Below are 21,880 nucleotides of genomic sequence, written 5' to 3' on the forward strand. Positions count from 1 at the left end.
TGAGCCATATGGACAGGTGAGAAATGATCTAATCACGACTAATGAGGGGGGTCTAATTAATTAGTCACCTTTGAAAAGAGCGGCATGCTGGGTAAAAATAAAACATCCACCAGAATTGCATAATGCGCCAAAGTCACTCGTAAACTAATCTCCGTGAAATCCTGCGCCGAATATTTTCATCTCAGATCCATTTTATCCTTTTCTCTTTGTAACATCTCTAGCAGAAACGACACAGACTATGAAAACGATGATTAAAGCTACTACAGTACCTGTACAAACCCGTTACAGGATCTCAAACGTGACATTCATCACCTCAGCTAAAGCTTCTTCAGTGTTTGGGTTGTTGACGTGTCAGAGTGTAGAAATGCCTCATTCATTCATTCTAAATTGTTAAATTTAGTGCTGTCAAATCGATTATTCGTGATTAATCGCATCTGAAAAGTTTGTAAATATATATTTTTGGTGTGTGTGTATGTAATTGATTTGACAACACTAGTTGAATTTCAAATGGTTCAAAATCAAAAGATTTAGGTCCATGTTATCGGTCAACAACCCATTTATTGTAATCAAGATTTATTTTTGATGAAAATAGCTTCAGAACTGCATTACTAATTTTGTTTTATTAGTAATTGAACAGATTTTTTTAGGATTATTATCAACAAATAAAACAAAGTATGTTTTAAAAACAAGTTTTTTGTTATTTTAAATAAAATAAAGGTCGACTGAAATAAAATAAAACATTTAAAAAAATTAACATTCAGAATTTCAAAATAAAATTTCAAAATGTAAACTTAAAAAAAAACTAATTTCTGTTCAATTTAATAGTAGCCTACTAAAATTAATAAAACTGAAATAAAAGTTAATAAAAACGATATAGACATTTAAATAAAATGAATAAAAATGGCAAAAAAACCACACAAAATTACTTAAAGTTTAACTGCAATAAAAGGGGAAAATATAAAATAAAATGATCAGTAATTGTAAATTAAAATAACACACTCTCAGTTCTTAAAGGGACGTTTCATTCTCCGATCTGAAAGTTGGAGGTTTGTACAGGCAGATTTCGTTGTTCAGGAGCTCTTCAGTGATGTCAGACACATGTGAGCAGTGCTTGTATGAATGATAATGTTTAATATTCCCTGCAGATATATAAAGGTACACGACCCATTCGGGTGGGCAAGTTAAAGTCACACGAACAAACCCATTCCCACCGACATCATCGATAGCAACGCGATCATTGCTTGAGCGGCACGACTAATATAAGACGCTCAGATCACGCTAACAGTCCCTGACGTTACTGACAATCTGTCAGATTTCACAAAAAAAGCATGTATCAAATATGTACACGTCTATGTGTGTGTGTGTGTGTGTGTGTGTGTGTGTGTGTGTGTGTGTGTGTGTGTGTGTGTGTGTGTGTGTGTGTGTGTGTGTGTGTGTGTGTGTGTGTGTGTGTGTGTGTGTGTGTGTGTGTGTGTGTGCGTGTGTGTGCAGATACATGTAGATGCACAAGTACATCATGTGTCTAAGTATAAAAATAATTTAAACACTTGAAAGATATATCACACTCTTAAATGTACGTGTATATATGTTGACTTCTATATATTGTACTCTATATAGTTCTTTAAAGCATTACAAGACGAAGATGCGAACAGACACAGTCAGAGAGTTGCTGCGTTTGTGTTTCTGGATCGAGGAAGACTGAAGACCTGTGCGCCGTTCACACTGACACCGCTGCTATATGATCAAATCCTAATGATTTAGAAGAAATTAATGCTTTTATTCAGTAAAGATGCATTCAATTGATCAAAAAGTGACATGTAGAATAATGTTACAAAAGATTCTGTTTCAAATAAACAATGTTCTTTTGAACTTTCTATTCATCAAAGAATCATTAAACATAAAATGTATCGATTTTCAACATTGATAATAATCATAAATGTGTCTTGAGCATCAAATCATCATATTAGAATGATTTGTGAAGGATCATGTGACACTGAAGACTGGAGTAATGATGCTGAAAATTCAGCTTTGATCACAGAATATAAATTACACTTTACTGTATATTCACATAAAAAACCTGATATTTTTGATTATTTCATTTTTTACTGTATTTTTAATCAAATAAATGCAGCTTTGGAGAGCAGAAGAGACTCTTTCAAACAATGCACAGATGCTTCTGAATGGCCATAAACATAAACACTGTCAGTGTGAACGGAGTCTCCGATGACATCAGTAAGATGACTGTCACTGAAGTAACTCTCAGTTCACAGACCCAGAGAGACGAGAGAGACGGGATGAGCTGAAGAAATCCTCTCTGACTCTGAACATCACGAACCCTCATCAGATCAGCCCGTGATGATCACACCACCGTAACCTCGAGACTTTACCGAACTCCAGGCCTGTGTTCAGAACAGAATTTAACATACTACTATTTCTACAGTGTTATAAGTATGTATGCGTTCACAGAATATCTGGATGACCAACTGCATATGTCAAACGGTGCGACCGGAGCACACTGTATGGGATACTGTATCCCACAATGCAATGCTCCTCAACCTCCAAGGACCCCATTCCTTATTTTAATCTATGGGAACTCCTATAGTTTTTGTAAATTGTATTCCAGAAGTTTTAGGAGATTAATGTTCCTGCTCTTTTATCCCATGAATTTCCAGTCATTCCTAATTTAAGGATAATTTAAAATCATTATTACCTACAATTTCTACCCGGTAAAATATTTTAGAGCTTAGCTTGTAAAATGTATATTCATTGTAAAAATGCCAAAGGAGTTTTAAGATTTTATTAATTTACTTAATCTTTCAAGGAACAGATACATAACATACATCCCGATTTTGCCAGGTTGTGTTACTTTAGTATCATTGAGATATTATTATCTTACAATATTTAGAATTTTAGTCAATTTTTTTGTAATTTAAAAAAACATTTTTTTTTTTACTAAAGTGTTTTTGTTTATGTCTATATAGTTTTCCCCCCAGTTTTTGATCAAATGAAACTAAATGAAAATGGGAAACCTTTTGGCAAATAGCTGAAATAAAATAAGTAGATTTATTTACAGAATTTATTGTATTTCAGTTTTTAAATTTTTTTTTTCTTTTCTTTTTTTTAGGTTTTACTAACTATAAAAACTTGATTCTTTAAAGACAAAAACATTTTGTTTACTTAAAATGAGAAATAACTTGATTTTTAGCTGTTTTAGCTCATTTTAATGCTCATTTTAGCTTATTTTTTTTATTCTGCCATATCATAAATGATGTAATTTATCTCAAGGCCCCCTAGCGGTTGAGAACCACTGCAATATTTTCAATATGCAGTCATTAGACAACTATTTAAAACATTTCCCATGGAATAATACATACATTAAACAACTGTAAGGAGTGTGCAGTAAAGTAGTATGCTAATATTCAATCCCAAACACCGCACACGACCACAAACAAACCGCCGGCAAGCAGAACGCCACACTCTCAGATTCATGACACAAAAGAGGAACAAAGCAAGATAGAATATGAATCATTGCATATTTCAAGAAGACTCATCTTATTGATTCTAAACGTTAAACTGCGCACAGAAGGATCCTGACGTCTCAGTCCGCTCTGAGCTCCACTCGTCTCTCTGAAGAGGAAGAGTCGCACACGAGTGATCTGAAGTGCAGCGGCTGCACAAACATCAAAAACAGCCCCGAAATCTGCTTGCAGGATCCGTCCGCACACTTTCCCTACAAACGCCAACAACTACAGGCCTCCTTTAATTATATACGCAGGCCAAACTGATAATGTTTCAAAGACTGGAATACCATCCCTGTCTGAAAGTGATGCCAAAAACAACATGGAAACAAAAGATCCCCATGTTGTCCGAAGGAACTGACAGATACTGGGTGCAATGGTTGACCGATATATCGGGATATATATCATCTGAAATCTGGCGATTTAGAGATTATCAGAGGTGTTGTTAGCTTAGCTTCAAATATCCCAGTGAAGTTTGAAAGAATTAAATAAGCATTTTTAAAAGAAGCCTCTAAATCAGCATCTTTATCTGCCATCTGTCGAGGCGTCGGCCATTGAAAAGAACAATATCGGTCAACCAGTAATGTGTGTGTATATATACAACTACCACATGCACTTGGGGTCTGAGCCCAGATGCATTATGGGTAGCCTCAAAAAAGAACGAGAGAGAGAGATAGAGATAAAGAGAGAGAGGAACTGTGACTGTTGTTTTCTTCGCTCCATCATACACTCGTCTCTCACACGATCCTGACTCGAGTCAGCGAGGACCATCGTTCCCAGTGGATGAGAGGTCTCTCCAGTGGTCAGAAACGCCTCAGGTCGAGGTGTGTGTGTGTGTGTGTGTCTCAGTCCTTCAGGTTGTCCTCTCCGACGCCCTGAGCGCTCAGTTCTCTCATCACGTTGTCCAGATAGTTGGGGTCGGGGTATCCGTGGCCCGTCAGGTTGGTCCCGAACTCGGTCTTGTGGTGAATCTCGTTCCACACGACCGTGTCCGTCTCTCCCGTGGTGCTGGACGTCCCGATGGTGAAGATCAGTCGACGGTCCCACGCCACGATGAGCAACTTCAACACCTTCAAATAAGACAATTATTAGCTGTGCGTTCACAACGTTCATGGGTTTCTCTTCTGGTGATGTGTACGGCCGTCTGCCGGATTCTTATACTTAATTTTTTATCTATTTAATCTATTTATCTACATTTTAACTATTTAAGGACTATAAATACACAAATGTGATATTTCAATGGTATCTGAAATTGTGTGATGTATTTTGTTTATGTGGAAAAAATCTAAATAAAGTGAGGAAAAATTTTTTCAGTAATATTATCAATTCAACTGCATGAGAACAACATATGAAGTGCATTGAGCTGAATAATAACACTAGCTCTGCAACATCGACAGTGTTATTGAACCGAATATAGAATAAGAACAGAAATATTCAGTAAAATAGTCTACTGTATGTTTTTGGGTGGGTTTTTTGCACTGAACGTGTAGCAATAAAAATAAAAAAACATTTTATTCTTTATTTAGCAAGGACACATTAAATTGATCAAAAGTGACAGTAAAGACATTTATAATGTTACAGAATATTCTATTTCAAATAGATGCTGTTCTTTTGAACTTAATATTCATGAAAGAATCCTGAAAGATAAAATGTGTCACAGTTTCCACTAAAATATGAACATTGATAATAATCATAAATGTTTCTTGAGCATCAAATCATCATATTAGAATGATTTGTGAAGGATCATGTGACACTGAAGACTGGAGTAATGATGCTGAAAATTCAGCTTTGATCACAGGATATAAATTACACTTTATTATATATTCACATAGAAAACAGCAATTTTAGATTGAAATAATATTTCAAAATTTTTTAGCTAATAAAAGCCTTGCAAAACATTAAAACATCTTAATGATTCCCAACTTTTGAATAGTAGTGTGTGATGGTTGGCAGATCCCTATGGTGTTGCGACAGAACTGCTTTCAAAAAAATGTAATGTTATATTTTCATATAGTCTTAAAACAACACTAAATAGTGGGATCTTGATCTCACCTTCCGGCCTTTCTCGTTGTCTGGTAAGTAGCAGTGTCGAGGAAATCCCCGCGCGCTGTACTTTTTCCCAGGATTGGGATGCTCCGTAGTCTGGATAAAACACAGAAAACACACGCGGTCACACTTCACACACACCGCTCGCTCAATTAGCGCGCAGCAGAGAGGAAGAGGCTAACGATGCCCTGAGGACTCGCGAGTGTGTGTGTGTGTGTGTGTGTGTGTGTGTGTGTGTGTGTGTGTGTGTGTGTGTGTGTGTGTGTGTGTGTGTGTGTGTGTGTGTGTGTGTGTGTGTGTGAAGATCTGTCCCGCTGCCACCACTCTCTCTGATCACATCACAGCTTCACATGTGCAGATCAAAGGCATACGCAGCAGAAAAGCATTAGTGGAGTGAATGAAGCATTATTATTATTATACTCAATCCTCTCATCTCATAAACGCCAGCGCATGCCTTTACAGGAATTACAGCCTGTGGCCTGAATATTAATGAAGATGCTTCATGAAGAAAAGGATTTTTCTTGCTCTTTTGAATTCGTTTGATGTGACATACTTGAACAGTCACAACCTCTGTTGGGATTAAACAGTGTTTATTACATCATTACTGCTAACACTCGGTCATTCACATGCACAAGTCTTAAACATACAATAACACGAGTACAGTAATGATCAGAGACAGAGAGACGATCATGTAAATCTGTTTTGGTGCAAGAATCCTTTCCTAACACTGTAGGGAAAATGCAAATGCATGTATAGAACAGGGTTAGTTAAATCAAACTAAAACCATACTTTTTTTTACTTGAAATAAAATAAAAATTACCTGAAATAAATGAAAAAAACTAAAACTTATTTTATTTTGTCTAGTCGCCAAAGCAACGTTTATCATTTTCATTTAAAAAAACAGTAACTAGTAAAAACACTTAAAAATGACAAAAAAAGACAATTACAATGGAAAATAATAATTAAAAAAATATATACATGTATACACAATATGAATATATATATATATATATATATATATACATAAATACACACTACTGTTCAAAAGGCTTTTTTAAAGAAATGAATACTTTTATTCATCAAGGATGCATTAAATTGATCAAATTCCCAGTAAATATAGTTATAATGTTACAAAAGACTCAATTTCAAATAAATGCTGTTCTTTTGAACTCATGAAAGAATCCTGAAAAATAAAATGCATCACAGTTTCCACAAAAATATGAACTGTTTCTTGAGCATCAAATCATCATATTAGAGTGATTTGTGAAGGATCATGTGACACTGAAGACTGGAGTAATGATGCTGAAAATTCAGCTTTGATCACAGGATATATATGACACTTTACTGTATATTCACATAAAAAAACTGATATTTTAAATTCTAATAATATTTCACTGTTTTTACTGTATTTTTGATCAGATAAATGAACCCTTGATGAGCAGAAGAGACTTTCAAAAACATTTTAAAAAATCTTACCAACCCCAAACTTTTGAACAATAGTCTCAATGATACTAAAATAACTCTGGCATAAAAATAGATTTCTTGCCATGATGATGATGATGATGATATTATTGATGGAATATTTCTTATCAAGTTAATCTTGTGACGTCGGAGCTGAGAAAGCGAGTGGGTGTCCGATCATGTGAGAAACGAGAACCTGTTCGAGTTCTGCTACTGCCCTCATTGAACAGGAAATGAGCTCAGCCACTTCCTGTCTCACATATGGCAAAAACACGACCATAAGCCACAAGCCCACAGGTCATTCTGCACAAACAGCTTGACATATTAAATATTGGTGCAAAGCATTTCTCTACAAAAACTGGGCCAGAGAACAAAGGCTCCAGTCCCTCGTTATCATCTGTGCAAATAATATCTGACACAAACTTTTAGTAAGTATTATAGACATATTTTATATCTACAGAATACAAGAATTAGTTAGTTAGTTTTGTTATTTCTTTCTTGTTCACCCTGTTCCTACTCATCAAAACATAAAAATAAATTCAAGTTTCTTCTTTATTCTCTCGATATATCTTTTTAGATTTTAGGGGACATGTTGTATTATTAAAAAGATGTTTCCCTAGATTGCGCTTCAACCCTGTGACCTTCATACCCATCTCTTATTAGAATTTAAATAAATTACAAAAATAAAATAAAGCATAAAATAAAACCACTTCTATATATCTTGTGCAGAGTTAAGCTGTTTACCTGAAGGTTAAAATAAAAGAATAAACAAAAAATTATAATAAATTAAAAAAAAATAAAAATAAAAATAAATAAATAAATAAATAAAAAAAATAAAAAAAAAATAAAATAAAATAAAATAAAATAAAATAAATAAAAAATATAAAAATAAAAATAAAAATAAAAATATAAAATATAAAATAAAATAACGCAGGTTACTATTACATAAATATCAACTTTAAAAATAATTTTAATAAGAATCTTACACTTTAAATCTATCACTTTTCTGAAGGCTTATAGTGACATTAAAATATATAAATTGATCTTAATATTAACATTTGAAGACATTTTTGTCTAATAAATTGCTTGAAATCTTCTATTAAAATTATTATTTATAAATATATTTCTAAAAATAATAATAATTCCTAAAAATAAAATAAAAATGACTCACTTTTTTTCCGTATCACTGCAAAACATGTTTTTATTCATCAGTTTTTTGTCTTGTTTTCCAGCACAAATATCTAAACATTCTTGAATCAAGATACATTTACCGGAGAAGCAAAATGACTGACGATATTAAGACTTGTTTAATGAAAAATGTATCAAAATGAAGTGAGTTTGTTCTTGTTTTAAGCACAAACTCACTTAATTTTAATACATTTTACAGACTCAATATCTTCAGTCATTTTGCTTCTTCTCCAGTAAATGTATCTTGATTTAAGAATGTTTAGATATTTGTGCTGGAAAACAACAGAGTTGATAAGGAAAAGACCTGGGTTTCTCTGAATATACCTGTATTCCAGCAGGAATGTCATAGACGATACGGATGGTCTTGATATCGGAGTGTCCAGGCAGGGAATGAGGAATGACGTGGTACTCCATCTTCCCAGGAGGCTGTGTGCCGGTCTTCTCCCCGTAGATGGCCTTACAGGTGGGACACTGCAGACTGCCATCCTGAAACACATGAGGAAAACTCATGGAGTCTCACAGTCTCGGGATGATATTCATGTTAATATTTGAAGCTCTTATGCTTTTTATTAACGATGAGCAAAGTCATGATGCAACACTGACACTGACTGTGTGGATACAGCATCACACAACAACAAAACATGACATTTGAGAAGGTTAAGCGATAGTATGTACTTCCATTATATCACACTGCAAAAAAAAGATTATAATTAAAATAAAAAATAAAAACATATTTATTTTACTCACTTATATATTTATTTAGATTATTTTTTTAATCACTGCAAAACATGTTTTTCTTTTCTCAGTATTTCTGTAAAAAAATTCTAAGATATTAAGTCTTGTTTAATGAAAAATGATTCAAAATGAAGTGAATTTGTGCTTAAAACAAAATAATTTTTTTTATTCTAATGAGTCAGAAAGTTTATTTTTCTGACTCCATTGGAAGATATGTGTTCTTGTTTTAAGCACAAACTCACTAAATATTGATACATGTTTCAGTCATTTTGCTTCTCCAGTAAATGTATCTTAATTTAAGAATGTTTAGATATTTCTACTAGAAAACAGTAAGATTTTGCAGAGTATTTGCAGTGCATTATGGGATGCATAGCTCATTAAAATGCATTGTTCAAATACTTTCCTGCTGCACATTAAATGTCCTAATATTGTGATTGATCTTGGTTTGGTTAAACTCTTTAAAGATTAAGAAAAACAGACAGACTGATTTGACCAGAGTCTTCCTCTGGTTCGGACCTTATTGCCGTTGTTGTACATGGCCACCAGACACAGGAGATGGTACATGTGGCCACACTTTCCCAGTTTGCCAACCAGTTCGGGTTTGATGGCCTTGTAGTTCAGCACTCCCTCGTATCCGGACGCTGTGTTCAGCCTCTCCATGCAGATCGTGCAATCCTGACGGATATCAAACATGAGTAACACTGACAGACTTCTGCTGACCCAAGAGCCGGTCACATGACGCTCATTAATCACATGTGTGCGGGAATCACCTCGTCCGGAGCCGTTCTGACTTTCTCTGTGTACCGGCGAACAACATCCTCTGGGCTTTTCCCTGAAATAAAGAGACGGAACAAACAAATGATTCAGATTTAAATCACACAGTCTTAATCACAGTGTAGTGCTTACTCTTGATACTTCAACTCTTTCTTAATCTATGACATAAAAAAAAAAAAAATCATAATTTTTTTACTTGCATAAAATAAAATAAAATAAAATAAAATAAAATATTTTAAAGTTAGTTAAAATCATTTATTGGTTCTTATTTTACTAGCATGTTAAAATAAAGTGTAACATAAATAAAAATAATAAAAAATAATAAATATACTAATATATAAAAAATATACACAAATTAAATACAATTAAATAAAACTATTTATATACACAATAAAACATATAAATAATGCATAAATAAATAAAAATAAACAAGAAGAAAACAATTTCCCTACACCTTTGTGCAGTGTTAAGCTGCTGACTTAAATGTTAATAAAATAATTTTTTTTTAAAGAAATAAAGAAATACAAATAATAATAAAATAATATATATTGATAAAATTATACAAATTCTATACAGCTTTGTTTAGCTGTTTACTTGGATGCTTTAAAAAAATAAAAAAATAAAAAATTCCAGGTGTATGTTTGTATAGTCCACTTCTACATACAAGATGTGGAGTTAATGTTTATTTGACGGGCGATACAGAATAACATTAATGTGCAGTTGTGAATAGGAGATGCTCTATAATAATGCTTCTAGCTAATAGCTATTTTGCAGCATTTGTCCCTGGTTCAGCTTTTACTAATAACTCCAGAAACACCAGGTGGCAGACAGAAGCCGTGTGTTTATCTGGCTCCGTATGATTGTGGAAAACCATAGACAAACTCCGGATTTTAAAGCTCTTCATTCTCTACACCACTAGTGCTACTACTATATTGCTAAAGAGAAGATTTTCCATATTTATTTCACAAATGTAGTCTTCAAACTCTGCTTGAAAGAAGCGCTTCAGTGTTTATTCCTCAAAGCGTCTCGTGACCTTTAGCGCATGAACACACACCTGCTGTCGGACTGCCAACACACACTGATTCCCACTGCTTGACTTTAGCAGGAGCGGAAGCGCGCGAGCGTACAGAAGTATGACGATGAGCAGATCAATGCTAACGTGCTTCAGTTGTAATGCGCTTGTGTAAGAGAAACCTTGTTACTTTCCAGTGTTACTCGTTTCACACTCTGTGTGTAAAGTCTGTTCTGCTCAGATCAGCAAAAAAGGTGAGAGAGAATCAATCGCTAGACAAACACACACAAGAATACAAACACACACACTCACACTCGCATAGACGCGCACACACACACACTCACACACACAGAGACTCACACACACTCACACACAGATACACACACTCACTCACTCACTCACTCACACTCACACAGACGCGCGCACACACACACACTCACACACACAGAGACTCACACTCACTCACTCACTCACTCACACTCACACAGACGCGCGCACACACACACACTCACACACACAGAGACTCACACACACTCACACACAGATACACACACTCACTCACTCACTCACTCACACTCACACAGACGCGCGCACACACAGAGACTCACACACACTCAGATACACACACTCACTCACTCACACACAGATACACACACACACACACTCACTCACACACAGACTCACTCACACACAGACTCTCTGTCTCTCTCTCTCTCTCTCTCTCTCACACACACACACACACACACACACAGACACACTCACACTCGCACAGACACGCGCGCGCACACACACACTCACACACACACACACAGAGACTCACTCACACACACTCACACACACACACACACACACGCGCACACACACACACACACACACACACACACACACACAGAGACTCACACACACTCACTCACACACAGATACACACACTCACACATACTCACTCACACACAGACACACTCTCTCTCTCTCTCTCTCTCTCTCTCTCTCACACACACACACACACACACACAGACACCCACCCACACTGACTCACACACACACAGACAGACACAGACTGACTCACACACAGACGCACACAGACACACACACACACACTCTGCTGCTGACCTTTGCGCAGGTGTTTTTTCTTGGTCTTGCGTCGGATGCTGTTGATTCCCGGCACTGGTTTGATGTCGCTCTTGTTGAGCGCTGGCGGGTGCAGGACGGGTTTCGGGGCGCGAGTCAAACACACCGGGAGCCCGGCCGCGCACAGCAGGATCCCCGTCATTCCTGAGACACACACACGCTATATTACATGCTTTCATATCGTACGTACAGTATCTGTGTGAAGCTTTTTATACCATGCCAATAAAGCAGGTTTGATTCTGATATGACTTCTCTTAATTTATTCCTGATTTTGTCTTTTTTTAATCATTCATTGGTACTTATTTTACTTGCATGTTACAATAAAAATTAAAAAGATTAAAAACTATTTCTATACACCTTTGTAAAGATTTCAGCTATTTACATGCAAAATATCAAATCAAATCAAATAAAAGAATAAAACAGTATTATATACTTTTGTACATATTTAAGCCGTTTACTTGCTAAATAAAAAAAAAAAAATATATATATACCTTTGTAGAGTCATTACATATAATTTTGCAGTTAAACTCTTTACATGCTAAATAAAATAAAAAATTATTTAAACCATTTTTATATACCTTTGTACAGAGTTATTACTTGTTTAATAACAAAATTATAAAATGAATATACCTTTGTAGTTGTTTACTAGCAAAATAAAACAAAATAAAAATAATAATAAACCTTTGTACAGAGTTAATCTGTTTACTTCCTAAATATATAAATAAATAAATATATAAATAAATATATAGATAGATACATTTGTACAGAGTTAAGCTGTTTACTTGCAAAATATTAAAATAAAATAATATAATAAAAGTTGTGTTACACTATTGAACTGGGTGTTTGTGTGTTGTACCTGCTAAGGCCGGGTGGACGGGTCCCGGTCCAGTGAGATTCTTCACAGGGAGTGCAGGAACCCTGAAAACAACAGACATCAACACACTCAATCATCCATTCCCACTGAAACACTAGCAGCTGATGTTCAATAACAGACCGTCCAACCCTCTGATGATGAGAAATGAACACACGTCCAAAACACTTGGACTAAAACAGCCTAAAACTCACACGCTTCCTCATCCGCTCATGCCAGTGGAACCGTCCAATCAAATTAAGTTCTGAACGGACCAATCAGCATCCAGTGAGAAACACCGTGAGAAAAACAAGCAAGAAACACCGAATCCTCCATCAGATCACACAAACATGTGAACAGAAAGCTGAAGATCTGTTCATCTGAATATCATCTTAATTACAACGGGGGAGGGGGGGTATCATTACAGCTTATCGGATCACATGAGGAACAAAAATTAATTAATAAAGCACAGAAAATGAGATTTTCATCCCTGAGGAGAGAAGATCGGCCTATCCAGCTCATAAACAGCCGTTCATCTCAAATCCAGTGAATCTCACTGTTGTTTACTTACAAGCCCGCATATCTTTCAGGCACAGGGAAAAATTTAAAACTAGTTTCAATTTCTAATCATATTTCAGCTATAAATGCAGCATCGCCATCATCGCTCACGATCTGGTTTCATTTCTCTTGTTCACTCTGATTAGATCTGGTGGCTGAAACGACATGCTATTGTAGGATGCTGGGTTAGTATAGTGTTTTTCTGCAGAGTTAAGATTTTTAAGATAAGTTTACTTGCAAAATAAAAAAAACAATACAAATATTAATTAAAACTATAATAGCATGTCAGTTATATTAAAGTAACACTGCTAGGATGTTGTGGGTGGTTGCCAAGGTGTTGCTATGTGGCTGCACTGTCAGAAATAGGGGTAGAGTAGGAGTCCATTTCTGTCCCCCAAGGTACAATCTACACTAACGTACCCCATAGGGCTTATTATTGGACCTCAAGGTACATATCTGTACCTTTTTGAGGATCAAAAAGCATTAAAAGGTACATATATGTACCGTTTCTTTTAAAGGTTAAGGTACAATATTGAGGGTACAGCCCCAGTGACAAGCCATTGTACCCCTAAAGGTACAATTATGTACTTTATTTTCTGAGAGTGTGCATTGGAATGATAATTATTTAGAACCAGGACGCTTCAGTCTGTTTATGTTCATACATAGTGTTTATGGCTAAATAAACACTGTAACAAATTTGATTTAATATTGGATTTCAATCTGCACAGAATGTGTTTGACATCTAGATGAGGGAATCCTGATGCAAACTGAGTATTTCTAGCACTCTAAACTTCAGGTTGTACTAAAAAAACAACACCACACAAACCTCATCAACACTGAAATGATCCCTAAAAATACTGCAGTGGTATGAGACTCTTTGGATATATATATATATATATATATATATATATACCATTGATACTGAATGTTTAACTATGTTATTTGAAACTCCAAAATACTTCAATTAGCCTGTTGGTCATCTAATAAATGGAATTATAAATTTTTTTTTTTTTTTAAATAGAATTCATAATATATAATTAAATAAAAAAAAATGTTTAAATGATTTTGTTCAACTGGTCTATACATTAAAATTATTAATTAAGATGTTTGAAATGTACATTTGATAAATTGAATGATTACATTACTCAAATAAAATTAAAAATTAAAAAAAAACTTCTCAATTAGCCTATATATATCATTTAATAAATGGAATTATTACATAATGAATGAAAAAAAAAAAAAATATATATATATATATATATATATATATATAAATTCAGCTCAATTGGCTGAACGTCACAACGTTAGATTAATAATGAATATGTTTGAAACGAACATCTGATAAAGGAATTATTAGCCTACATAACTTAAAGTAAAAACCTTTACAGGGTTAAACTGTTTACTTGTTGTTTACATTCAAATCAAAGAAAGTGAAACCGTTTCTATACACCTGCGTACAGAGTTAAGCTGTTAACATGGAGTAAAACAGAGCGTCTCATATCAACACGCTTCAGGAAACGGTCCCACTCGTCTCATGTCTTATCTCTCCTCTGTTAAAGATCTCAAAGCCTTCAGTCGTGATCGAGTCACTGAACCAACATGAGAACGGTCCTACCGTCTGTCCTCCGACGAGTCTTCATCCGAATCCATCATCTCCAGCTCTCGTTAAACAACACACACTTCCTTTTCTGATCTCACACTCGCTCACAGGAAGTCAAACAGGAAGTCGGTCGTTGAGTTGAAGTGAACTATGAAACCGTTAGTGTTTATATGTAAAGCCAAACACAACACTGAGATGGGGCAGATGTCCTGAAGCTCTTTAGAAAACCAACCTGCGTCAAATACACTTACGTCAGGACTTCACCGACGTACTAAATGATTAATATATATATATATATGAATTACAACATATAACACTATGAATCATACATAGGCCTATATTCATAATTGAAGGGATGTTCTATGAACTTCAGATTGAATGATTCTGCTCAATTCTGTTCAAGTGTTTGTGTGGAAGCTATTAGCGCTATTAGTGACCCTGGACCACAAAACCAGTCACATTTTTGGAAATTGAGATTTATTGATCATCTGAAAGCTGAATAAATAATCTTCCCATTGATGTGTGGTTTGTTATGATAGGACAATATTTGGCCGAGATACAACTATTGAACATCTGGAATCTGAGGGTGCAAAAAAATCAAAACATTGAGAAAATCTCCTTTAAAGTTGTTCATTTATGTTGGCGATTGTGCAGCATTCACTCACAAAAATAAATGTTTTATATATTTACAGTAGGAAATTTACCAAATATCTTCATGGAACATGATCTTTACTTAATATCCTAATGATTTTTGGCATAAAAGAAAAATCGATAATTTTGACCCATACAATGTATTGTTGTACCCTGGTAATCCAGAGTTCTCGCGAGAGCACAAGTTGAATTTGCTCAGCGAGTTTACTCTGGTGTTGAGTAATGATGCTCATTAAATATGCCCCTCGATCTGAGCTGCACCAATCACATCGGGTTATCTGATAGAGGCGGAGCTAAACAGATGACGACAGCACTGTGACGTCCGAGTCATTAGTAAACATTGCAGGATGGCTATGGATGAATAGCAGTTGTTTGAAACGGCTTTGGCCGCTACAATGAACGAGTTAGACTTGGCTTTTTATCTAAAACAGGAACAGAAGACGGCGCTCGAATCCTTCCTTTGCAAGAAGGACGTTTTTGCTGTTTTGCCGACCGGATACAGAAGAGTATAATCTACCAGTTAGCTCCATAGTCATCATCTCTATATAATATCTATGATTAGCTCCACTGGTAGCTAAGTGTATGGGGCTTGTTGTGATTGGTCGTAGTGTTATCCAATTGCGTGCAGTGAGATTTTCAAATGCATGCTTGGTGCCGCCCCTCGAGCTGGCCGATTTTCATTAGTCGACACCAGACCATTAATCTTTCAGATTTAGGTCTGGATTTCCAGGCTAGTATTGTTGGCTATTGCCACAAATATCCCCGTAATTTTTGGTCTTACATTAAGAGCAGTTTAATACGGCATATGAAACTGATGAATTGTATTTGTGTGCACTCACAATAACTAAATATTGTGCGTTCTGCCGCCTCAGTCTCTGTGAACTTGAGCGCATCAAAAAAATAACCCGAAACTCAGCATGAACACAGACGTGAGAAACACATCTGTCGAAAGCTTGAGCTTCTATTTTAATGAACCGATTCAAATGGAAAACAATTATTCTCAGATTATGTTATGAAACGTGGATATAGACGCGTGCACTTCTGCGGAGATGACGAGTCATGACTTCATCACTGCAGACCAAAAAACAGAAAACACTCGTTTATCTGTAAATTATTCAAATGTTCACAGTCTCCTTGCTGTTTATTCACGACTCGTTCATCATCATCGGTTTAGCCGGAGCGCTGTGGCAAGAGCTTTCTGTGTGTGTGTGAGCGCTGAGGAGGCTGTGTATGGGATAGGCAATTAAAGGCTCATTGTTATGATTCGATATTAATATACAAGTGATTAGTCGACTAATCGCTTAAATGAACGACTTCTAGTCAACTAGAAAAATCTTTAGTCGAGGGCAGCCCTATAGATTACATTATGATGATAACATAACACAACGTAACATACTGTAACACAACAAACACAACGTAACATACTGTAACACAACAAACACAACACAACGTAACATTGTAACACAACACAACGTAACATACTGTAACACAACAAACACAACACAATGTAACATTGTAACACAACACAACGTAACATACTGTAACACAACAAACACAACACAATGTAACATACTGTAACACAACGTAACATACTGTAACACAACAAACACAACACAATGTAACATACTGTAACAACGTAACATACTGTAACACAACAAACACAACACAACGTAACATTGTAACACAACACAACGTAACATACTGTAACACAACAAACACAACACAATGTAACATACTGTAACACAACGTAACATACTGTAACACAACAAACACAACACAATGTAACATACTGTAACACAACAAACACAACACAACACAACACAACGTAACATACTGTAACACAACAAACACAACATACTGTAACACAACACAACACAAAATGCAACAACATAACATAAAATACTGTAACACAACATATAACGCAACATGACATACTGTAACAAAACAAACACAACAACATACTGTAACACAACACAACAAAACGCAACATAACATACTGTAACACAACAAACACAATGTAACATACTGTAACACAACAAACACAATGTAACATACTGTAACACAACAAACACAACACAGTGTAACACACTAACACAACAATAACATAACGCAACATAACATACTGTAACACAACATAAAACAACACAACGTAACATACTGTAACACAACACAACATATAACACAACATAACATACTGTAACAACAAACGCAACAAACACAACATTACATACTGTAACACAACAAACACAACATAACACACTGTTACACAATACAACAACATGACACAACACAACATACTGTAACACAACAAACAGAACACAACAAAAAAAAATGATACTGCTAAATAGGCCTATTGATTACGTTATGATGAGGTATATAAGATAAGGTAAGATAAGATGCACTAATTCTAACGGGTCTCACTTTAATTTTTAACTTCAAAATAAAAACGTTTGTTACTATACAAAACTAAATGAATTACTGCATTCACAAAGCTCACATTAACAAATAGACATGAAAACATTAATATGCAAAATAAAATAAATGCACAGATCACTGACACTCACTAACCACAAAACTCTTCAGAGGGAATTAATCTCACAAACGTTCATGTTCAGTGAAAAGTGAATCGCTTAAATGAGTTGAGTGAAATGAGTCAAGAGGAAAACTGAACTCTGGTGTTCTGGTGGAAACTGTGGATCCCGTACCATGGTGAGTTTGTGACATCAGAATCTGTCCGACTCTGCCCTCTAGTGGTGGTGCAAAATCACACACTTCCTTCTGTATGACCGGCCTCAAACATCATAACCAGAAGTGTTTCTAGCCTTTCATCATTAAATGGATTGGATACTTTTCTTTTGATCCTGTTATTAATATGGGATGTAAATTGTCTTTATCTGCAAAAGAGTCGTTCAGCAATAGAGTTGTTCACAAGCTGCATGTACAATAAAGATCTGCTTCATTGCTGACAAATGAAGACAAATGAATCCTAAAAGTGATTGCAGGTAAAAATCACTTCATCTGATGCTCTTTTTGTTCTCTGTTTTAAAAGTATCCTGGTATTATTTCAATGTAACTGCTCGAAACTGAGTGAACCGAGCGAATGAATCAAACTGAGCCGTTTGAAAAGTTCAAAAGTGATTCATTCACGAATATGGCATCGTCTGATTCTGAACAGCTGATTCCACAGCAAAAAAATGAGTTTCTAGCTTTGTCTTTTTGTCTTTTTCCACTACAAACATCTAAAACATTTATCAAGTCATTTTGCTTTTCAAGCAAATGCATCTTGATTTAAGAATTTTTTGATATTTGTCCTGGAATACAAGAAGAAAATCGTGTAAAAACACAACATGATTGCTGGAACACTGTCAGGGAAGATGATTCTCAGGTTGTATATCTTCATTGTCAGACAAGGATTTATCAGTATTTATTATTTATCAGGGGTAAACGCCACAGTAAAAAGGGTCAAAATAGTTTCAGACAGATAGTGAAACCTGTTAAACAGCAAATCGTTAGCCAGACTTCACTATTTCAGTGGTAGTGAATAGACAATGTACTGTAATTGCATTAGTATGAAAACCTATGAGAGATGTTCACTGTTTTAGTCAGTGTGTGTGTTCATGTCACACAGCTGAGAGATCGACAGTGTGTTCACTGCACGTGATGCTTGTTTATACCACGCTATCTGCATGAGTGTGTGTGTGTGTGTGTGTGTGTGTGTGTGTGTGTGTGAACCACGCTCATCCTGTGTGTGGAACCGCTCGCCTGGGAACAATGCAAACTTATCTGTCTTTACACTCTTTCTCTCTCGGTCTCTCTTCGTCTCTGCGTTTCTGCTGAAGTGTGTTTGTGGTTTCAGCGCTACTTCACATTTCCTAGGATTTACACCCCTTCATTAGGTGCTTTACTGTGTGTGTGTGTGTGTGTGTGTGTGTGTGTGTGTGTGTGTGTGTGTGTGTGTGTGTGTGTGTGTGTGTGTGTGTGTGTGTGTGTGTGTGTGTGTCTCTCTCTCTGCTGAGGCTCCGTTTTGCCTTGATCCATTATTCATCTTCCCCCTGTGTATCACAGCCTGGATGGCAAACGATTCTCACACACACACACACACACACACACACACACACACACACACACACACACACACACACACACACACACACACACACACACACACTCGCATGCGGTTTAACTCGACCAAAGACACACTCACACAATGATTTTCACACGCTCAGAGGAAAGGACAAGATTTATAGATGCATTACAGCAACAATGCGTTTGAGTGTGTGTGTGCGCGCGTGTGTGTGTGAGAGAGAGAGAGAGAGAGAGAGAGAGAGAGAGAGAGAGAGAGAGAGAGAGAGAGAGAGAGAGAGAGAGAGAGAGAGAGAGAGAGAGAGAGAGAGAGAGAGAGAGAGAGAGAGAGAGAGAGAGAATGTGCGTGTGTGTGTGTGTGTGTGTGTGTGTGTGTGTGTGTGTGTGTGTGTGTGTGTGTGTGTGTGTTTCACAGTGTGTTTGACTGATTCACTGTCACAGTGCAAAAGGACACTATTGATTATTTCCCAGTTCAAGGCAATCAATCTCTACAAAACTGAAAAAGCATCAATAAACAAAGAAAAGTGATGCAAAAAGAGTGCAAACAGCTCAAAATAAAGATATTCAAATGAATCATACATAAATCTATCAATAGAATGATAGATAGAATGATGGATAGATAGAATAATGGATAAATAGATAGATAGATAGAATGATGGATAGATAGAATGATGGATAGATAGAATGATGGATAGATAGAATGATGGATAGATAGAATGATGGATAGATAGATAGATGGATAGATAGATAGATAGATAATCTCTTACCCCGGAGGAATGGATCCTCTGCTCGTCGTCACCGTGATCCGCTGCGTTCCCGGCCGGTTCAGATTATTCTGCCCGTTAATAGTAAGCGTGTGATTGGTCGGAAGCGTCACGAGCGCAGGAACACACGAGAAACTCCCCCCGTTCATCTCCATCTTCCCACCTCCACCTCCACCGACCTTTATGTTGTTATGGTGTCCCCTAGCAACAGTCGTCGTGGGCGACCAGAGGGAGGAGCCAGCGAAGGTGTTGCTCTGCCTGACGACAGCACTCGTCGGGTCCGTCCCGTAGAGTCGTCGTCTCTGTTGCAGAGCCAAGATGGCGTTCGACGCGGCCCGTGTGCTGTGGACCAGCATGCATTGCTGGCATGTGCACGGGGTTCCCGAGTTGGTGCCCACGGGCCAGGACTGGGATTTGGGGATTGATCCGGCGATTAGCGGATACGCGAGGTCCATCCGCCGACGAATGCGCCGCTTTCTCTGACTCTGGCGGTTGGTTTGGGACATCCCGTCGAAGTCCACCAGGTAGCAGAAGCCCAGCGAGCTCAGGTCCAGCCAGGGGTGCTGCTTCTCGTACGCGTTCTGGATGCTCACGCACAACTCCATGTCATAAGGAGTCCAGGATCCACAGTCGTTTTCCCATTCCCACACGATGCCCTTTCCCGGAGACGAGGACGGGTCGTAGAAATTGCGCTGGACGGGACGCATTGTGCCTGTAGAGAGAGAGAGAGAGAGAGAGAGAGAGAGAGAGAGAGAGCTGATGAAGAACTAATACAGTGCAAGATAAAAGCATCTGCCAAATGCATTAAAATGTCAATGTAAAAAACTTTACTCATTTATCAACCCTGTTCTCACTTAGCAAAACATGTCTTGTTTTCCAGCACAAATGTCTAAGCATTCCTAAATCAAGATACATTTCCTGGAGAAGCAAAATGACTGTAGATATTAAGACTTCTTTAAAATAAACAAGCTTTTAATGTTGTTTATGTGTCTATGTGGTGTTTTTAATACACTTTGAGACAAAGCATGTGTAAATTCATAAGTCGACAGCATTGCTGAGTATTTTCTCCTTAAAACTGCAGTGAACCAAAGACAGACTCAAACACACACTTTGAAATCGCTGGTGTTTCTGACGTCAAAAACTACCTTGTAACCAATCAGATCAACGTGTGATCGTCAACCAGTGGATCTCTGAGCTGAGTGAGTGGAGGCGGGGCTCATTTGCATATTCATAGAACCGCGCATACTAAATGAGGCAAGAGTGTCGAGTTACATTCAAGATATTTTAAAGGCATGAAGAAATTTTATTCAAGGAAAAAATGCTTAAAAATGTCATTTTGGTGATCAAAGATGAGTTTTAAGTGATGCAGTTATTGACTACAGGGGGACTTTAAAGCTACACTGTGTGACATTTTCTCCCATCTTTTATTCCAAGATTAACATGGCTTCCAGTTTGACTTCGTCCATGAGTGTTCCTTCAAGTGATGAGGTTACTTCAGAAAACTATTACAAA

The 21,880-nt window shown here is 36.5% G+C and overlaps 1 protein-coding gene across 2 annotated transcripts in view; it reads right to left on the minus strand.

The window, feature by feature from the left end:
* Positions 1-3,098: 3,098 nt before the first annotated feature.
* Positions 3,099-21,880, minus strand: part of dtx1 (deltex 1, E3 ubiquitin ligase) — a 39,518-nt gene continuing 20,736 nt past the window's right edge. For both annotated transcript variants that reach the window (XM_082188872.1, XM_082188873.1), the window contains exons 3-10: positions 20,372-21,080; positions 12,719-12,780; positions 11,845-12,006; positions 9,719-9,780; positions 9,465-9,623; positions 8,538-8,699; positions 5,571-5,660; positions 3,099-4,588 (exon numbers count right to left, since the gene is read on the minus strand). In XM_082188872.1, the coding sequence (XP_082044998.1) occupies positions 4,364-4,588; positions 5,571-5,660; positions 8,538-8,699; positions 9,465-9,623; positions 9,719-9,780; positions 11,845-12,006; positions 12,719-12,780; positions 20,372-21,080 (1,631 nt within the window). In that variant the 3' untranslated portion in view covers positions 3,099-4,363. The remainder of the gene's footprint in view (positions 4,589-5,570; positions 5,661-8,537; positions 8,700-9,464; positions 9,624-9,718; positions 9,781-11,844; positions 12,007-12,718; positions 12,781-20,371; positions 21,081-21,880) is intronic.

The sequence above is a fragment of the Leuciscus leuciscus genome (genome assembly GCF_965113295.1).
Source record: "Leuciscus leuciscus genome assembly, chromosome: 13".
Taxonomy (NCBI): domain Eukaryota; kingdom Metazoa; phylum Chordata; class Actinopteri; order Cypriniformes; family Leuciscidae; genus Leuciscus; species Leuciscus leuciscus.